Source organism: Mus musculus, chromosome 13 (genome assembly GCF_000001635.26).
Source record: "Mus musculus strain C57BL/6J chromosome 13, GRCm38.p6 C57BL/6J".
Classification (NCBI taxonomy): Eukaryota; Metazoa; Chordata; class Mammalia; order Rodentia; family Muridae; genus Mus; species Mus musculus.
Genome location: NC_000079.6, coordinates 9,874,151 through 9,890,377, shown reverse-complemented (window position 1 = coordinate 9,890,377; position 16,227 = coordinate 9,874,151). Strand labels below are relative to the sequence as shown.

General features: G+C 44.3%; 1 protein-coding gene across 2 annotated transcripts in view; it reads left to right on the top strand.

Annotated features, from left to right (window-relative positions):
• The window catches only part of Chrm3 (cholinergic receptor, muscarinic 3, cardiac), a 485,577-nt gene extending 470,685 nt beyond the window's left edge, over positions 1 to 14,892 (top strand). The window contains exon 4 of one of the 2 annotated variants that reach the window (XM_006516468.4): positions 11,361 to 14,892. In XM_006516468.4, the coding sequence (XP_006516531.1) occupies positions 11,380 to 13,149 (1,770 nt within the window). In that variant the 5' untranslated portion in view covers positions 11,361 to 11,379 and the 3' untranslated portion in view covers positions 13,150 to 14,892. The remainder of the gene's footprint in view (positions 1 to 11,360) is intronic. The other variant, NM_033269.4, reaches the window with a different exon arrangement.
• Positions 14,893 to 16,227: the final 1,335 nt, after the last annotated feature.

Sequence of the window (16,227 nt, the reverse complement as noted above, 5' to 3'; positions counted from 1 at the left end):
CCGTGCACAGTAAATGCATGTGTGGAGATAGTATGAGGTTAGTCTATACAATTGTATGTGTTTATAATTACAATTTTTAAAGTAAGAATTGAAGGAATTCGAAGGATTAGCTTTGGGTTCTCTTACTACACCTTTCCTGGTTTGAAGAGCCATATCAGCCTTGAGTTGGAGCTGGCAGTGTACCAGGATGAAAGCAATCACTGGGTTAATGACTACAAGAGGACCTCATGACCCTGTGGCTGAAGATATGTAAAGGGATGGAGAGGTTTTGAGTTTTGTTTATCTTTAAGCATTCTTTCATACTTTTATACATGAAGACAATGTGTTTAGATCATATAAACCCTGTGCAACTACTCCCAACTCCTCACAGACCTCTCCCCATCCCCTGCTCAGTCTTCTGTCTCTCCTCCTCCTCCTCCTCCTCCTCCTCCTCCTCCTTCTCCTCCTCCTCCCCCTTCTCCTCCTCCTCCTCCTTCTCCTCCTCCTCCTCCTCCTCCTCCTCCTCTTCCTCCTCCTCCTCCTTCTCCTCCTCCTCCTCCTCCTTCTCCTCCTCCTCCTCCTTCTCCTCCTCCTCCTCCTCCTCCTCCTCCTTCTCCTCCTCCTTCTCCTCCTCTTCCTCTTCCTCCTCCTCCTCTTCCTCCTCTTCTTCCTCCTCCTCCTCCTCCTCCTCCTCCTCCTCCTCCTCCTCTTACCTCTCTTCCTTCTTTTCATACTGCCCAAATGCACACAGGTATGGGTGTCACCCACTAGAGCATGGGCAATCTACTATGGACCACTAGACTGAGGAAAACCGCCTTTCCCTCCTCCCTTCACCCCGCAGCCATCAATTGCCCACAGGGACCAAGAGGGATTTGGGGTTGGATGGAGATCTCAGCTAAGGGTGGATCTCCTTAGCTCACACCCAGAGAGGGATTATCGTAAAGTATCGGAGTCTGACGCTCACAGTCTACATCTAACAACTACCACTTAACCACTCAGAGGTGTCTTGGACAAGCTGCTCCTTAGCTTCTCTGAGCCTTTGTTTCCTCATACAGAAAATATTCTAGTGACCTAAAGCTTTAGTCTAAATAATATAGGTGATATATAGATGAGTGGTATGTGGAAGCACTCATTATAGGGTGGGTAATATCAATAATTACAGCTGGGTGATGTTTTACAACAAGGGATGTAACAAGGCGATGGCCCGTGATGGTGCTTTATCTTATCTCAAATGCAATAAGATGCATTGAATCTGACATCATGAAGACTTTGACATTTTAATTTACAAGTTATCAATTGCAAAAAATAAAATTCAATTTCTTCATAGAAGATTTGCCACTCTCCTGCAGTGTATCAATTGTATCACTATCTGATGCATGCTACCCTCATTAAGACATAGTCTGTGGGGGCTAAAAGGATTCATAGTTGGTAAGAGCACTCGCTGCACATTTATGAGGACCTGAGTTCAGCTCCCTGTCACCCATGTAAAAAACAGGCCAGACTGGACATTCCTGTAACCTAAAACTATCTGTGCCTAGGGGCTGGGGGGGGGGGGGTCTGGAGAATCACTGGGGGTTACAGACAGGCAGTCTAGCTAAAGTAACAAGGCAGCATTTCAGTGAAAGACACTATCTTTAAAAAAAAAAAAAAAACAGTAAAGACTGAGAAAAAAGTGCCTGTTATTCTGGCCCCCACTCGCCTAAACACAGGCAAACATACCTATAATGAGCACACACACACATGAAGTTAATTAAAACACAATAATAGCATTAATTAAGATCTAGTCCATGCCAGAGATCTCATCACATCACACTGGGCTCTCTGTTTTACATGCACTGTCTGAGAGGAGAGAGGTGAGCCTCGGAAAGTGGAGATACACACTGTCAACTTGCAGACTGTGTAGCTAGGTCTAAAACACATACACTCCTTGTTGTGTGCAGGGCCACACATGCCTTACCCCTGACCCTGATGGAACTCCCAGGAGAAAGAAAAATATTCCTCAAACACAGTTATCATGGTAGAATGCTTGTGCACAGTCCCAGGGGGTGGGGGGTGAGTCGTGTGTCCGTCAGAACCTGTACGATTCGATGGAGACCTCTGAGGATAATTCCAGGCACCAAGTCTCACTGTTCAGCCTGAACTTGTCACCTTCTGTTTGCTTATGTTAGGATTTCTTCTTCTTCAGCCTGGATGAATCTATTTGTATTGATTTCACACTTTGGGTATTTAATTTTTTTTTTCAGTCTTATCCCTCTCCTGTTTTGGTTTTTTGTTTGTTTGTTTGACTGGCTCAACCTTCTTCCTTGCCTCTTTGTTCTAAGTCCCGTAGGGCCAGAATTCACACTACCATGAGCTCTAGTTTCCAGTTGATACAGGAAATTCAGAACAAGAGGTCATTGTTTTCTAATATTTAATGGCATGACCACTGCCAAAGTATACATTTTATTATTATTTTATTTTGATTCTCACATATTTCTCTACATTCATTTCCACATATAGTAGTTTTAGTGGTAAAACCCCCATCTTTAATGCTTACATATCAAATTTAAAGGATTGAATTTACACTTTACATTTTAATCTCAGTCTGCCAATGCCCTTGGCATTTAATGAATACAGCTGTAAGCTCCTGGCCCATCATCTGCTTCATCTGAATCCTTTCATATCTTCTCCCTTCTTGGATCTGCTGCGCAGTTGTAGAGTGTGGGGCAGACAATTGCTATCTGGTTCATTTAGACACGAGAACCTGACACATTAGGCTTCCATTCTCCACTAACACGGTAATAGAGCTTGTGGGGAGAGATTGTTCTGGAAACCAGCTATTTTATTTTGGGAAGGATTTTGGAGATTTGTGTTGGCCTCGCTGATGCTGAGCTCTGCAACATTTCATTTAGAGAAGTTTTCAGCAAACACACTATCTCATGCACTCTGCTGCCCTGGAAATTCCACTTGAGCCAAGGACGTGGTGTGCCAACTACTGGATGCTGGATGGCCCCTTGTTTCTTTCCAAACATGTGTGGCACTACGGCTTATTTGTGCTGAATACGAACAATATCTATAACATACCATTAAGTGAGAGAAAGAGGGATGTTAGAGAAGGTAACACTTTGGGGCAGTTACAGAATTGTGGATGAATTTGCCTTGAATCAGGGTGAATGTGTGTGTGTGTGTGTGTGTGTGTGTGTGTGTGTGTGTGCACATGTGCGCGCAAAGGCATGCCAAAGGACAGCTCATTATTGTTCCTCAGGAACTCTCTACCTTTATTTTGAGACAGGGTCCATCACTGGCAAATAGCTTGCCGAGTAGTCTAAACTGCCTAGCCAGAAAGCCCCTGGAAGCTACTATCTGTCCCTACCTCTCCAGTATAGGGATTGCAAGCACATATCACCAAACCAGGCTTTTTTTTTTACATAAATTCTGAGCATGGAACACTGCTCTTCTTTCTTGCACAGGAAGCAAATGACCAGCTGAATCTGGCGCTGTCCCAGCCCTTGAATCAGGTCTTAATTCTGCCTCTAAGGAGCGGTGTGACCCTAGCCACCACTAGACGTCTCAATACCAACATCTTCCCAAAAGACAATTAAGTAATTGACTCAGTTTATACTGTAGAGGCAAGGACTGAATGACTTAATACATATATGTACAATGGTGCCTGGCATGAAGTAAGCGCTTGAAATACACATGCATAACTCTGCAGAAGGCCAGGTTTTAGAAGGACACTCCATTCCCCTAACAAATGTTTACTTATTAAGTAAACTGTTGCCTGGGGTTACCTCAGCGCCTGAGAATGAGAGGCAAAAGGAAGAGGACTGGGATTCTACTTTCTGCTTTGTAAACACAGATATTGTTTGAAATTTAGGTTTGCTCATGACTAAAATGCTTGCAAGGGCAGAACTCAGGCATAGACTGAGGAGCCAGCCTGCCTGTGTAGTCTCCTAGGTTCTGTATTTGCAATGAGTCCTGGGAGGAGAATTTTAACCACTGGGCACATGCATATCTTTGTGCAAGTGGGGGAAGTGGGATGTGGGGGTGGGGGGGTGTACGGTGCCCAGCCTCAGCTATGGTCCTACAGGTGCTATCTGCTTTGGGTTTTGCTTTCGTTGAAGTGTGTGTGCGCGTGGACAGGTACCAAGTGCTGCAGTGTGCAGATAGAGACCAGAGAAAGACTTTTCAAGACTTCTTTACTCCTACCTTGCTTCTTCTTCAGTTTCACTCTCTTATGTATATTTGCTTGCCTGCATGTATATCTGTCCACCAGCTATGCTAACAAGACCCAGGTTATGTGTGCCTGCTACTCCAGTGTCCAGAAGAGTCATTGGATCCCATGGAACTAGAGTTCCAGACAGTTGTGAGTCACCATGTCCGTGCTCAAAATCGAGCCCCATTCCCTCTGAAAGAGCTGCAGGTATTCTTAACGGCTGACCCATTTCTCCATCCCTCTACTTTGCTTTTGAGGCAAGGTATCTCTTGTTATTTTCTGCCCTTTCCCCGCATATGACAGCTTCCCATTGATTCTCCTGACTCTCCTCCACCTCAGTTCCCACTTTGGGAGGGCTGGGGCAGAAGTTACAGATGTAAACCATTGTATCTGCCTTTGTTTTTTTTTTTTTACATGGTTTCCAGAAATCAAACTCAGGTCATCATTGGGTTACATGGCAAGTGCCTTTACCTGCTGAGCTACATCACCACCCCACCATTTTCTGGCATAAAGTGTCTCATTGATGTAGAACTCTGAGGTAAGGCAAGACTGTAACAAGCCCAAGGAATCTCCCTCCCCAGTGCTGGGATGACACATGTGAAACCACACGTCACTTTTCTTGCCTGTCCTGAGAAATACAAGGCAGGTCTTTGGACTTGCAAGGCAAACATATTGCTAAGCCGCCTCCATGTCACCCCAGATTGATTCCTGAAGAGAATTGGAGTTTGCTGTATTAATGAGTACCAGGATATTTTCCAGATTTTTCCTGGCATAACAGAGTATTCTGAACCTCTTTCATCTCTGTTTGTGCCAGGGTTTGTCCATCTCTGCCTCATTGACACTTGAAACCAGACAGAACTTTGTCCTCTGTCCACAGATCCTTAGCATCTACCTGCTAGATGCCCAGAACACATTCTCTTCAGGTTATAACAAGAGTAACAGCTCCCAATATTGCCAAGTTTCCCCCAGGGGAAGAGCCTTCTGAAGAGAGAACCATCACGTTAGAGTCTACAAAGAGTGAGCTTTTATAAATCTTAGAAAAAATCCATTCCACTGCCAATCAGAGAGGAGCCTTCTGTTTATCTTCCTGTCTTAGAGAAACTACTGTGGATCAGGCTGAGTGTGGATCAGGCTGGGTGTGGATCAGGCTGGGTGTGGATCAGGCTGGGTGTGGATCAGGATGGGTGTGGATCAGGCTGGGTGTGGATCAGGCTAGGTGTGGATCAGGCTGGGTGTGGATCAGGCTGGGTGTGGATCAGGCTGGGTGTGGATCAGGCTGGGTGTGGATCAGGCTGGGTGTGGATCAGGCTGGGTGTGGATCAGGTGTTTCCTGTCGTTGCTGTTCAGTCCTCAAGTGTTGGGTTCTGCATTTTTCTCTAACAAGGAAGCAAGGTCAGAGGGCTCTGTGACCTACCAGTTGTTGGGGTTGGGGACACATCCTGGACTCTCGGGGGGGAGGGGGGCTGTGGCAGAGCTTCTCCTGCTTCTGCTTGAGCGCCCCTAAAGTAGGAACTGAGTTGGGGGAGACAGAAAAATCAATGGGAAGCTGTTGTATGCAGAGCAAGGACAGAAATAACAAGAGAGACCCTGCCTCAAAGCCAAGGTAGGGAGACAGTGGGGCTATCACGCACTGCTTCCGCTTTGAGGGATTTTGAGTTTTTGTTTTGTTTTTTCAAAGTTACAATTGCATATAGAGATGTATCAGTTGGAATGTGCAAACAAATGGGAATATTAAAGAAAATCAGATATGTGGAACATGTCTGTCTGGCTATAAAGACAGTCTTTTAAGTGTGGACCTTAAAAAAATAGCTAGGAATTTCATAAATTCATTCTTTTTAATAGCTGAGTAGTACTCCATTGTGTAGATGTACCACATTTTCTGTATCCATTCCTCTGTTGAGGGGCATCTGGGTTGAAAAAAAAAAAAAAAAGAAAAGAAATGACTAAATTCAATGGAGGAACTAGAGAAAGCACCCAAGGAACTAAAGGGAACTGCAACCCTATAGGTGGAACATCTGGGTTCTTTCCAGCTTCTGGCTATTATAAATAAGGCTGCTATGAACATAGTGGAGCATGTGTCCTTCTTACCAGTTGGGGCATCTTCTGGATATATGCCCAGGAGAGGTATTGCTGGATCCTCCGGTAGTACTATGTCCAATTTTCTGAGGAACCGCCAGAATGACACCATTGCATACACTAGCAAGATTTTATTGAAATGACCCAGATGTAGCTGTCTCTTGTGAGACTATGCCGGGGCCTAGCAAACACAGAAGTGGATGCTCACAGTCAGCTAATGGATGGATCACAGGGCTCCCAATGGAGAAGCTAGAGAAAGTAGCCAAGGAGCTGAAGGGATCTGTAACCCTATAGGTGGAACAACATTATGAACTAACCAGTACCCCGGAGCTCTTGACTCTAGCTGCATATGTATCAAAAGATGGCCTAGTCGGCCATCACTGGAAAGAGAGGCCCATTGGACACGCAAACTGTATATGCCCCAGTACAGGGGAACGCCAGGGCCAAAAAGTGGAAGTGGGTGGGTAGGGGAGTGGGTGGGTAGGGGAGTGGGGGGGAGGGTATGGGGGACTTTTGGTATAGCATTGGAAATGTAAATGAGGAAAATAACTAATTAAAAAAAAAAGAATAAAAGGAGGTCAGAGGACCACCACAGGTTTCAGTCCCCACCTGCTGCCTTGCTTGAGACAGAGTCCCTTATTATTTTTGTGGCTGTATATAATAAGCTAGCTGGCGAGCCAGCTTCTATGGATCCTGCTGTCCCATCCCGCCACGCTAGGAGAGCAGGAATGACAGGAATACACACTATGGTGCTCCTTCTTTACTTGAATTGTAGGGCATCCAAACTTAGGTCCTTACTCTTGAGTGCCCAGTGTTTTACCAACTGAGCCATCCCCTGACCCCTAGGAGATCTTTAAGCAAAATGAATTCCACGGTTATGTAAGATCAAGCGGTATTTCCTCAAAGTGTAGCTGCTTCCCTTTAACAACAAAAGCCTAGCAGTCACAGGGGATGACATTGAATGACCTTCAGAATGTAGAAAGACAGTAGATAAATCTTAGATCTTACGTAAAGGTCTTCCCTCCTCTAAGAACCCTGGGGACACTGCACTAATTGGCTCCGATGAGAGGGGTCTTTCTGGTGTTTGAAAAGAATTACTCATGTTTGCTTTTGACTCCATTCCATTTCTCTAAAAACACTGATAAAAAAATGTTCTAGGCCTGAAAGGTGTTTGTGGAGATCCACAACTATCCTACTTAGATGTTTGGTTTTTTAGGTAAAACGGTGTTATTTCACAAGCCTCAGCCAAGCCTTTCACATCCTGTTGTCACGGTCAAATAAAAGCTTACGAAAGGCAGCAATCGGGCGGGAAGTCTGATACATCATCTTTTTAAAAACAAGCTTTCTCCCTTTTAAGTGGAATTTTATCCCACTTTTAGCCTTCAGGATTGTTTTGTTCACAAGAAGAATCACTGTACCATATTAGGCAACGTCTCTCCTCCTCACAGCTTGAGATGAAGATGAGGGCTTAGGTTCACAAGTTTGATTCCCTTTAAAGACATGTTTGAGTGGAAAGCTCTGTCCACCCTGTTTGATATCCTCTGCCGACCGACCTACCGCGTGACTGAACTAAGCTGAATTCCAAGTCTGTGGTCAGGGACAGCAGGCTGCTTAGGCATCTTACAGCAGCAAAGTTGTTCTTTGAGTCAACTTTGCCACCTAGTGGCCTGATGCGATCTTTCTATTCATGATGACATAGCTGCTGAGTGTTGTAATGAACTATGACAGAAAACAGACACACTCCTGTCCAAAGCAGAGACCCAAAATAAGCCCTGAATATGACATATACCAGATTTACAAAGAGGAAACACCATGTATCTGGTCTTTCAAAAAAAATGGTTGCAAACTGCAAAAGACTTCCCACGATTAGGATAAGAAAAAGAATAATTAAAGTGGAGATAGAATTAGAGAGCTGGAGAGATGGCTCCATGGTTGAGAGCACTTGCTGCTCTTGCATGGGACATGGGTTTGAATCCCAGCATCCGTGTGCTGGTTCACAGCCCTCTGTAACTACAGTCCCGGGGAATTGGATATACTCTCCTGACCTCTCTGAACACCAAACACACCGGTAGTGCACAGACTGTGCAAGCAAAACATTCACACATAAAATAAGCAAATCTAATTTAAAAATATAAAGAAATAGAAATAATTTAGAGTTCTGGGAGCAAGAAGTAACTTAGACTTTCCAAGTAAGAGGTTTAAAAGTTGAGAGTTTCGGCTCACTTTTCTGGATAGATGATAGGACTATATGCTTTGTGGACCAGAAGGACGAGAGAAGCTATAAGAAAATAGCTGACCTGAGACTTATTTCCAAATTTCTTACATTCTTTGATACTGTTGCTCAACTGAACAAGTCTAGTTGTTTTCAGTTTATAAAATATCATGTGACTGTCTGCAGGGAGGGATTTCTTACTGCCTGCATGACTGACTTTAGAAAAACAAGACTTTATTCATGTCTTTGCTCTCAGTTGTAGGACAGATCGTAAGCACATAGGCTGTGACTTCTGGATTCCACAGACCAAACACAGCAGCTTACAATAAGTGATTTTAAGGAGATTTGCTGATGCCAAAATTATTTTCTTTTAGTCCTACTCATTTTTTTTTAACTTTTTAAAAACAAATTTCAAGAGCCAGTGAGATGGATCAACACACAAAGGCACTTGCAACCACTGTTGACCTGAGGCACATTCCCAGCACCCACATGGTAGAAAGAGAGCACCAAATCCCCCAGATTGTCTTCTGACCTCCACCCATGCACCATGGCATATGCACCCACAATATGTATATCACATGTACAAAAAAAGATAAGCTAATAAATAAATATAATAAAAACACTTTAAACAAATTTATTTCTGTACAGTTGGCATTCACAACAAATGAAAAGAGTCAATGGTTTCTACCATGACACAGATTTACATAACCTGATACAGCAGATTATTGCATGTGTGGTCAGAGCAATTCAAATCCACTTGTTTGTTAAAAAAAAAAAAAAGTATAGTTAGGATTAGCTATAACCCTCAAGTTATATATTAGAGAGGTAGACTAGCCTAGAATATTCACTTGCTACTTTAACCAAATAGGTGAATCAAGAGCCATTATCTATGGATAATCAAATTGTTCCTTCAGAACTGCAGGGAACAAAGGGAGATTTTAGTAGTAGTAGTAGTAGTAGTAGTAGTAGTAGGAGGAGGAGGAGGAGGAGGAGGAGGAGTAGAAGTAGTATAAATGCAAGGTCGAAGTGGTTCTATTGATTCAGATGTAGCTATGTCTAGTGTTGAAAGGCCTGTCCTCAGATTGTATCTGTTTCTCAGGGTTTCACCCCATCCTGCTGCTACCTCATCTTCCATTTGCCTTCCCTTACTCTCAGATTTTGTACACAGATACAAAGGTGGTGAACAGCACCCAGCACCTCCAAAGACGAAAGACCTTTCTATCTTCCTAGCATCTACATGCATTGGCCAAGCTGATGCACTTTGTTTGGCTATGTGTCAAGTCCATGACTGTGGTCAAGGACTCGGGGCCAGGTGACAAATGCCTGTCTCAAACCTTGCTGGAAGAGTGTCAGCTTGGACACAAAAGAAAGCCAGTCATAGGAATCTGTCACCCTTTAGCAAGAAAGGATGAGAGACGACAGACAAGAAGCCTTGGGATTTCTGGATATTATGTTTCTTTATGTAATGAAATCCGCATGGTCATCATAAGACAAAAAAACAAGACACCAGAACATTATTCGTTCCCATGAGAGCAGAACCCTGAACCATGCCACAATGGCAAGGGACCCTTGCCATGGGTGTTAGTGCATGACACAGAGTAGCACTAAACTGGTAATATGTGTAAATAAGGTTGCTGTGCAAACCTGGCAGAAAAAAAGAAAAACTTTTTTAGATTCTGTGTCTAAGAACCTTTGCAGAAAATGAGACCCTAGGAAGATAAAGTCTCTCCAGAAAGTATATAAGAAATAAGCATGCTATCCAATGTTATAAAAAATAAGTATATCACATATTTCAATAATGTTTTAAAGATATGATGTCACGAGCTAAGGATGTAGCTCACTTTCTAATTCCCCCACACACACACCATGCAGGAAGGGCCTAGTAGATTCCTCAGGCCCAATTATACTAGGTGTGGTGAAACACACCTTTAATAAGAACACTCCAGAGGTAGAAACAGAAGAATAAGACTTCAAGATCATGTGTGGCTACTTGGTATGCTTGAGACCAGCCTGGGAGATAAATAGATAGATAGATAGATAGATAGATAGATAGATAGATAGATAGATAGATTGTTCCAAAACAATTAAGAGTAAACATGAAGAGGTGGTATTATGTGAAATGGTGGGCACTGTTTTCTCTCTTGCCTTGGGTTGGCTTGGGTCATTTCAGGGAAGCTGAAATAGCTGGTATCACCTTCAAGTTGCTTACGTTCATCATTTTATCAGGTAAATAACCTGCCAACGGCTCACATACCCTTACCAAGTAGAATGACCATAACACTGTGGTTGAAGAATTGCCGCGTAAGCATCTGCTACTTTGTCCCTGTGGAAGTAGAAGAAGTGAGTGAGTCTGCTGTATTTGCTGTCAGCATTCCGAGAAACCTATTTACAAACGTGAGGGGAAGGACCGAGTCTAAGTCCTTGGCTAACTAGTCTACTACCTTGAACAAATCAGTCCCAACATGCCCTTGACTCCTCCCCTTCACATGAGAGAATTAACTTGATCATGTTTAGCTGCCTGGAAGTTTGCATCTTGTAACACTCATCCTAACTGTAGGATGCACAGCCAAGTGTGGTGTGTGCCTTATCCTAGCTCTGGAGGCTGAGGCAGGAAGGCCACAGGTTTGGGGGCTAAAGACTGAGTTCTAGACCGGCTTTGGTTACAGATTGAGACCCTCCCTCAGAACGAAAATGTAGACAGGCAGGAATGTAAGAAAGATTTTTGGGGACACAGGGATGAGTAGACAAGAGTAGGAAGAAAATTAAGAGAAGTTGATAGTGTATAATAGTCAAAGAAAAAATATAATTTTTAAAGAATATATATATATGAAAAAATGTAAGCTACCCAAAGACCACAAAGATATTTCCTAACTCCACTCTTCTCTTTTTTTCCCCCAGACTATGTCAGAGAGTCACAATGACCTTGCACAGTAACAGTACAACCTCGCCTTTGTTTCCCAACATCAGCTCTTCCTGGGTGCACAGTCCCTCAGAGGCGGGGCTGCCCTTGGGGACAGTCTCTCAATTGGACAGCTACAACATTTCCCAAACCTCTGGGAATTTCTCCTCAAATGACACCTCCAGTGACCCTCTAGGGGGCCACACCATCTGGCAAGTGGTCTTCATTGCATTCTTGACTGGCTTCCTGGCATTGGTGACCATCATCGGCAACATCCTTGTCATTGTGGCATTTAAGGTCAACAAACAGCTGAAGACAGTCAACAACTACTTCCTCTTAAGCCTGGCCTGCGCAGATCTGATCATCGGGGTCATTTCCATGAACCTGTTCACGACCTACATCATTATGAACCGCTGGGCTCTGGGGAACTTAGCCTGTGACCTCTGGCTTTCCATTGACTATGTGGCCAGCAATGCTTCTGTCATGAATCTGCTGGTGATCAGCTTTGACAGGTACTTTTCTATTACCAGGCCACTCACTTACCGAGCCAAACGAACAACAAAACGAGCCGGTGTGATGATTGGTCTGGCTTGGGTCATCTCCTTTGTCCTGTGGGCTCCTGCCATCTTGTTCTGGCAATACTTTGTAGGGAAGAGAACTGTGCCCCCCGGAGAATGTTTCATTCAGTTTCTAAGTGAGCCCACCATCACCTTCGGCACGGCGATCGCTGCCTTTTACATGCCTGTCACCATCATGACTATTTTATACTGGAGAATCTATAAGGAGACTGAGAAACGTACCAAAGAGCTGGCTGGGCTACAGGCCTCTGGGACAGAAGCGGAAGCAGAAAACTTTGTCCACCCCACAGGCAGTTCTCGAAGCTGTAGCAGCTATGAGCTACAACAGCAAGGCACGAAACGGTCATCTAGGAGGAAGTATGGTGGCTGTCACTTCTGGTTCACAACTAAGAGCTGGAAGCCCAGTGCTGAGCAGATGGACCAAGACCACAGTAGCAGTGACAGTTGGAATAACAACGATGCTGCTGCCTCCCTGGAAAACTCTGCTTCTTCTGATGAAGAGGATATTGGCTCAGAGACCAGAGCCATCTATTCCATTGTACTCAAGCTGCCGGGTCATAGCACCATCCTCAACTCTACCAAGCTACCCTCCTCAGATAACCTGCAGGTGCCAGACAAGGACCTGGGGACTATGGATGTAGAGAGAAATGCCCATAAGCTTCAGGCCCAGAAGAGTATGGATGACCGTGACAACTGTCAGAAGGACTTCTCCAAGCTCCCCATCCAGTTAGAGTCTGCCGTGGACACAGCCAAGACCTCTGACACCAACTCCTCGGTGGACAAGACCACGGCCGCTCTACCTCTGTCCTTCAAAGAAGCCACGCTGGCTAAGAGGTTTGCTCTCAAGACCAGAAGTCAGATCACCAAGCGGAAAAGGATGTCGCTCATCAAGGAGAAGAAGGCCGCCCAGACACTCAGTGCCATCTTGCTGGCTTTCATCATCACGTGGACCCCCTACAACATCATGGTCCTGGTGAACACCTTCTGTGACAGCTGCATACCCAAAACCTATTGGAATCTGGGCTACTGGCTGTGCTATATCAACAGCACCGTGAACCCCGTGTGCTATGCCCTGTGCAACAAGACATTCAGAACCACCTTCAAGATGCTTCTCTTATGCCAGTGTGACAAGAGGAAGCGGCGCAAACAGCAGTACCAGCAGAGACAGTCCGTCATTTTTCACAAGCGAGTGCCTGAGCAGGCCTTGTAGAAAAGGGGTTTATCAATAGCAGTGACCCATACACACACGTCAGCCCACAGCCTAGCAGGAGTCTGGCGCAGGTGGGAGGCCATTCCTGATGGTGATAAAAGGGGTTTTTTTGTCAACCACACAGGAGAGAAGCTGCCTATTTACTGATCCACTGAATACCTGATTTTGGTCCAATGCCAATTCAGCAGGAAAGAAGGAGAAGTGTACTGCTAAATTTAAAGAAATGTATTCTGAAACAGACTTTTAAGTGGATTTTTTAAGAGAAAAAAAATATTGTCTCAGAACAAGAATCCTCAGAAATTGGTCTGCCTGGGTCTTTTAATTCTTATTAGCTCTGGAATCACTGGTGAGCCTCAATGTGCTGGTTGCCATGTGTTCTCCCTAGGGGTCCTAAAGTGTCCACCCAGATCCCACGTGAAGCACGGCAGGCTTGAAGTATCTGTGGTTCTGAGTTATTTTGTATATTGCAAAGCTGACACCACTTGTCCCCGATCAGCTTCTGTCCTCCCTCGGTGTGCTGTTAAACTCCATTCGTGGATTTGACTCTTGGTTCTTGCAAAGTACTGTTTTGTGCAGTTCAAGTTTCATACAAATAAAATTGTACATGAATACCTGCATACCTATATCTGTGTGAGTTCCGCACGCACGCACATTGTGTATATAACGTGATGGAGAACAGGGAACTGGCAGGATGTTCCTACCGCGGATGCTTTCAGTGCATAGGATCCTCAAGCAACATGAACCTGAAATAAGCCCAGTTTAATGTTGTGTTTTGGTTTGGGTTTTTGACACTGGAACTATTTTCCAGAAACCGCCCTGAAGAAGAATATCCAGCACAGAGAAGCCAGGCCTTCTCAGCAAACCTGTGCTGGATGGACAGTCTTGAGGGAGAGTCAGTCAGTCGGCACCTCGTCTTGACTGGACCCCGTACATACTGTCTCCTGTGCTGTTAGCTCTGTTGATAGAGCTAAACCAGGTCCCTCCGAGCTCAAAAGGATGGACTTCTGTACGTGTTGGAATTTAGTCGTCCAAATCTGAATGTTTCAAACAAAATTTCTGGGATCTAAACTGCTCGAAACTCAATCCTAGAGTCACCTTTGAATGTCACATACAGCAATAGATCTACATTTACATAGAAAATCAAAGGAAATACTGTGCTCGGAGCTGACAGAAAGTATTGTATTTCACTTCCAGCCACCTGGCACCTTTTGAAAGGAAGCAGGGCTTACCTCCTATCACTTAGCAGGAACCCAGAGCTTCTGGTAGTCACTGTATAACCTTCACCCAGGAATGGTTGGTGTCTAGGAAGCTATGTGTCCTCTGAAGAAAGAATTGCACTTGAAAAAGCATTACTTCAAAATTGAGTTCTTTCCATTGTGACAACTGAATTTTGCATCATCCTTTGAATTGCCTCAAGTGCACCATGTTCTCTCTGGGGGAGGGGCCTGCTGCTCTCATTCTCCTGGCTGCTGTATTGTTGGGTTTCTTCTTTTCCTTCTGCTGGGTCTGTGTGGGGAGTGGGTGGGGTGGGGGGTGGGAGGGCTGTGGAGAACCCTTCCCTTGTGCAGGGCATCCATCTGTGTTGTGAACCCAGAGCTGGGGCCAAAGCTGCTTTTGTATTCAGTGTGAGGTGGTGTTTACAGCCAACTTTGACATCAGTGGGTGTGTTCTCAGTGGTGTGTCTGTACCTGAACTATTTAATGTTGTGTCATGTTTATATAAAGAATATTTATGCATACTTTACCATGTGTTTATTTAGTGTTGATAAATATGACTCCCTCTATTGTGGTACCCTTTGAGGTTGATTCTTTAGGGTCTACTCCAGCCATGACGAATGTCCAGTGAGCTTTTTCTGTGTGGCCAAGAAGAAGAAATCCATCACCTGGTTGCCATCTGAGAGCAGCTGAGTCCTTCCAGGTAGTAAGCCCTTGTCACTGAAAACCACTCTTTAGCTAACCCGATGTGACCCAACAAGGCAATGGTGTCTGGAACCACAGTGCAAGGAAGGAAAAGAAAATCCATGTCATAGTAGGATTTTCTTTTAATTCTTGGCCCTCATTTAAGCAATAGATCAAGGGAAACCTGAGACTATTTTTTCCTGTGTGAACTGATGTGCAAAAGCCACATTCTCCACCTGGGAAGCATCCGGTAAGCTATTGCATCTGTATTTTATTACTCGAGTTGGCCTGGCATTATTAAATATGTGGATTCTCATATAAGTCTCACTGTACACCTGTACATCAGTAATTCCAGTCTTCCTGGAAGCTCCCATTCTGTCCTCTTCCCCAAAGATCTCTTCCTTTTATTAAAAAAAAAAAAGTAGAAAACTCCTGAGTTTGAGCAAAAATTCAAGGGCAAACTGAGAGTCTACTTAAACAGTATTATCTCCAGCCTCTTGTCCAAGATGCCAATAGTTTAAAAACCACAAAACCCCTAAGATTCTAACTCTCCTTTTTTGCTAGCTACCAGGTTCATTATGATGAATAAGCCTCTTACAAGCAAAAGCTGCTTCTAATGTCTCTTGACTGTTTATGGAAAGGTATGTCCAACTGTTGGGTCATTTCAGAAAAGAAAAATAAACAAAATAGATTCTTTGGAAATGAAAAGCTTAGAGGTTTAGTTGAAGATGCAGTTGAGCATTTGTGACTGCATGCATTACATGGGCATTTCTCAAAATGGCTTGTCCTAGAGCAGGCATTCGGCATGCACTGAAGATCGTAATTTATCCCCTGCCTTAGAGTAGAACTACTCCATCCCGTAAGAATGAGACATTCAGAGATTTCAGGGTTATCCACTTTAATTGGGAGAGGAAAATAATTGAAGCTAAAGTATACCACATATGGAGACATTGAGAGAGCCTCTCGTTCCCTTCCCTCCCTCTCCTCCTCCTCTTTCTCTCCTTCTCTCTCCTCCCCCCTCTCCCTCCCTTTCCTTCTCCTCTCTCTGTCTGTCTCTCTGTTTGTCTCTCTGTCCGTCTCTCTCTTCTCTCTTCCTCTATCTCCCTCTTTGTGCCTCTGTCTCTGCAGTTTTCTGCCTCTCTGTGTCTTCCTCTTTTTCTCTAATCTTTCCACATCTTTC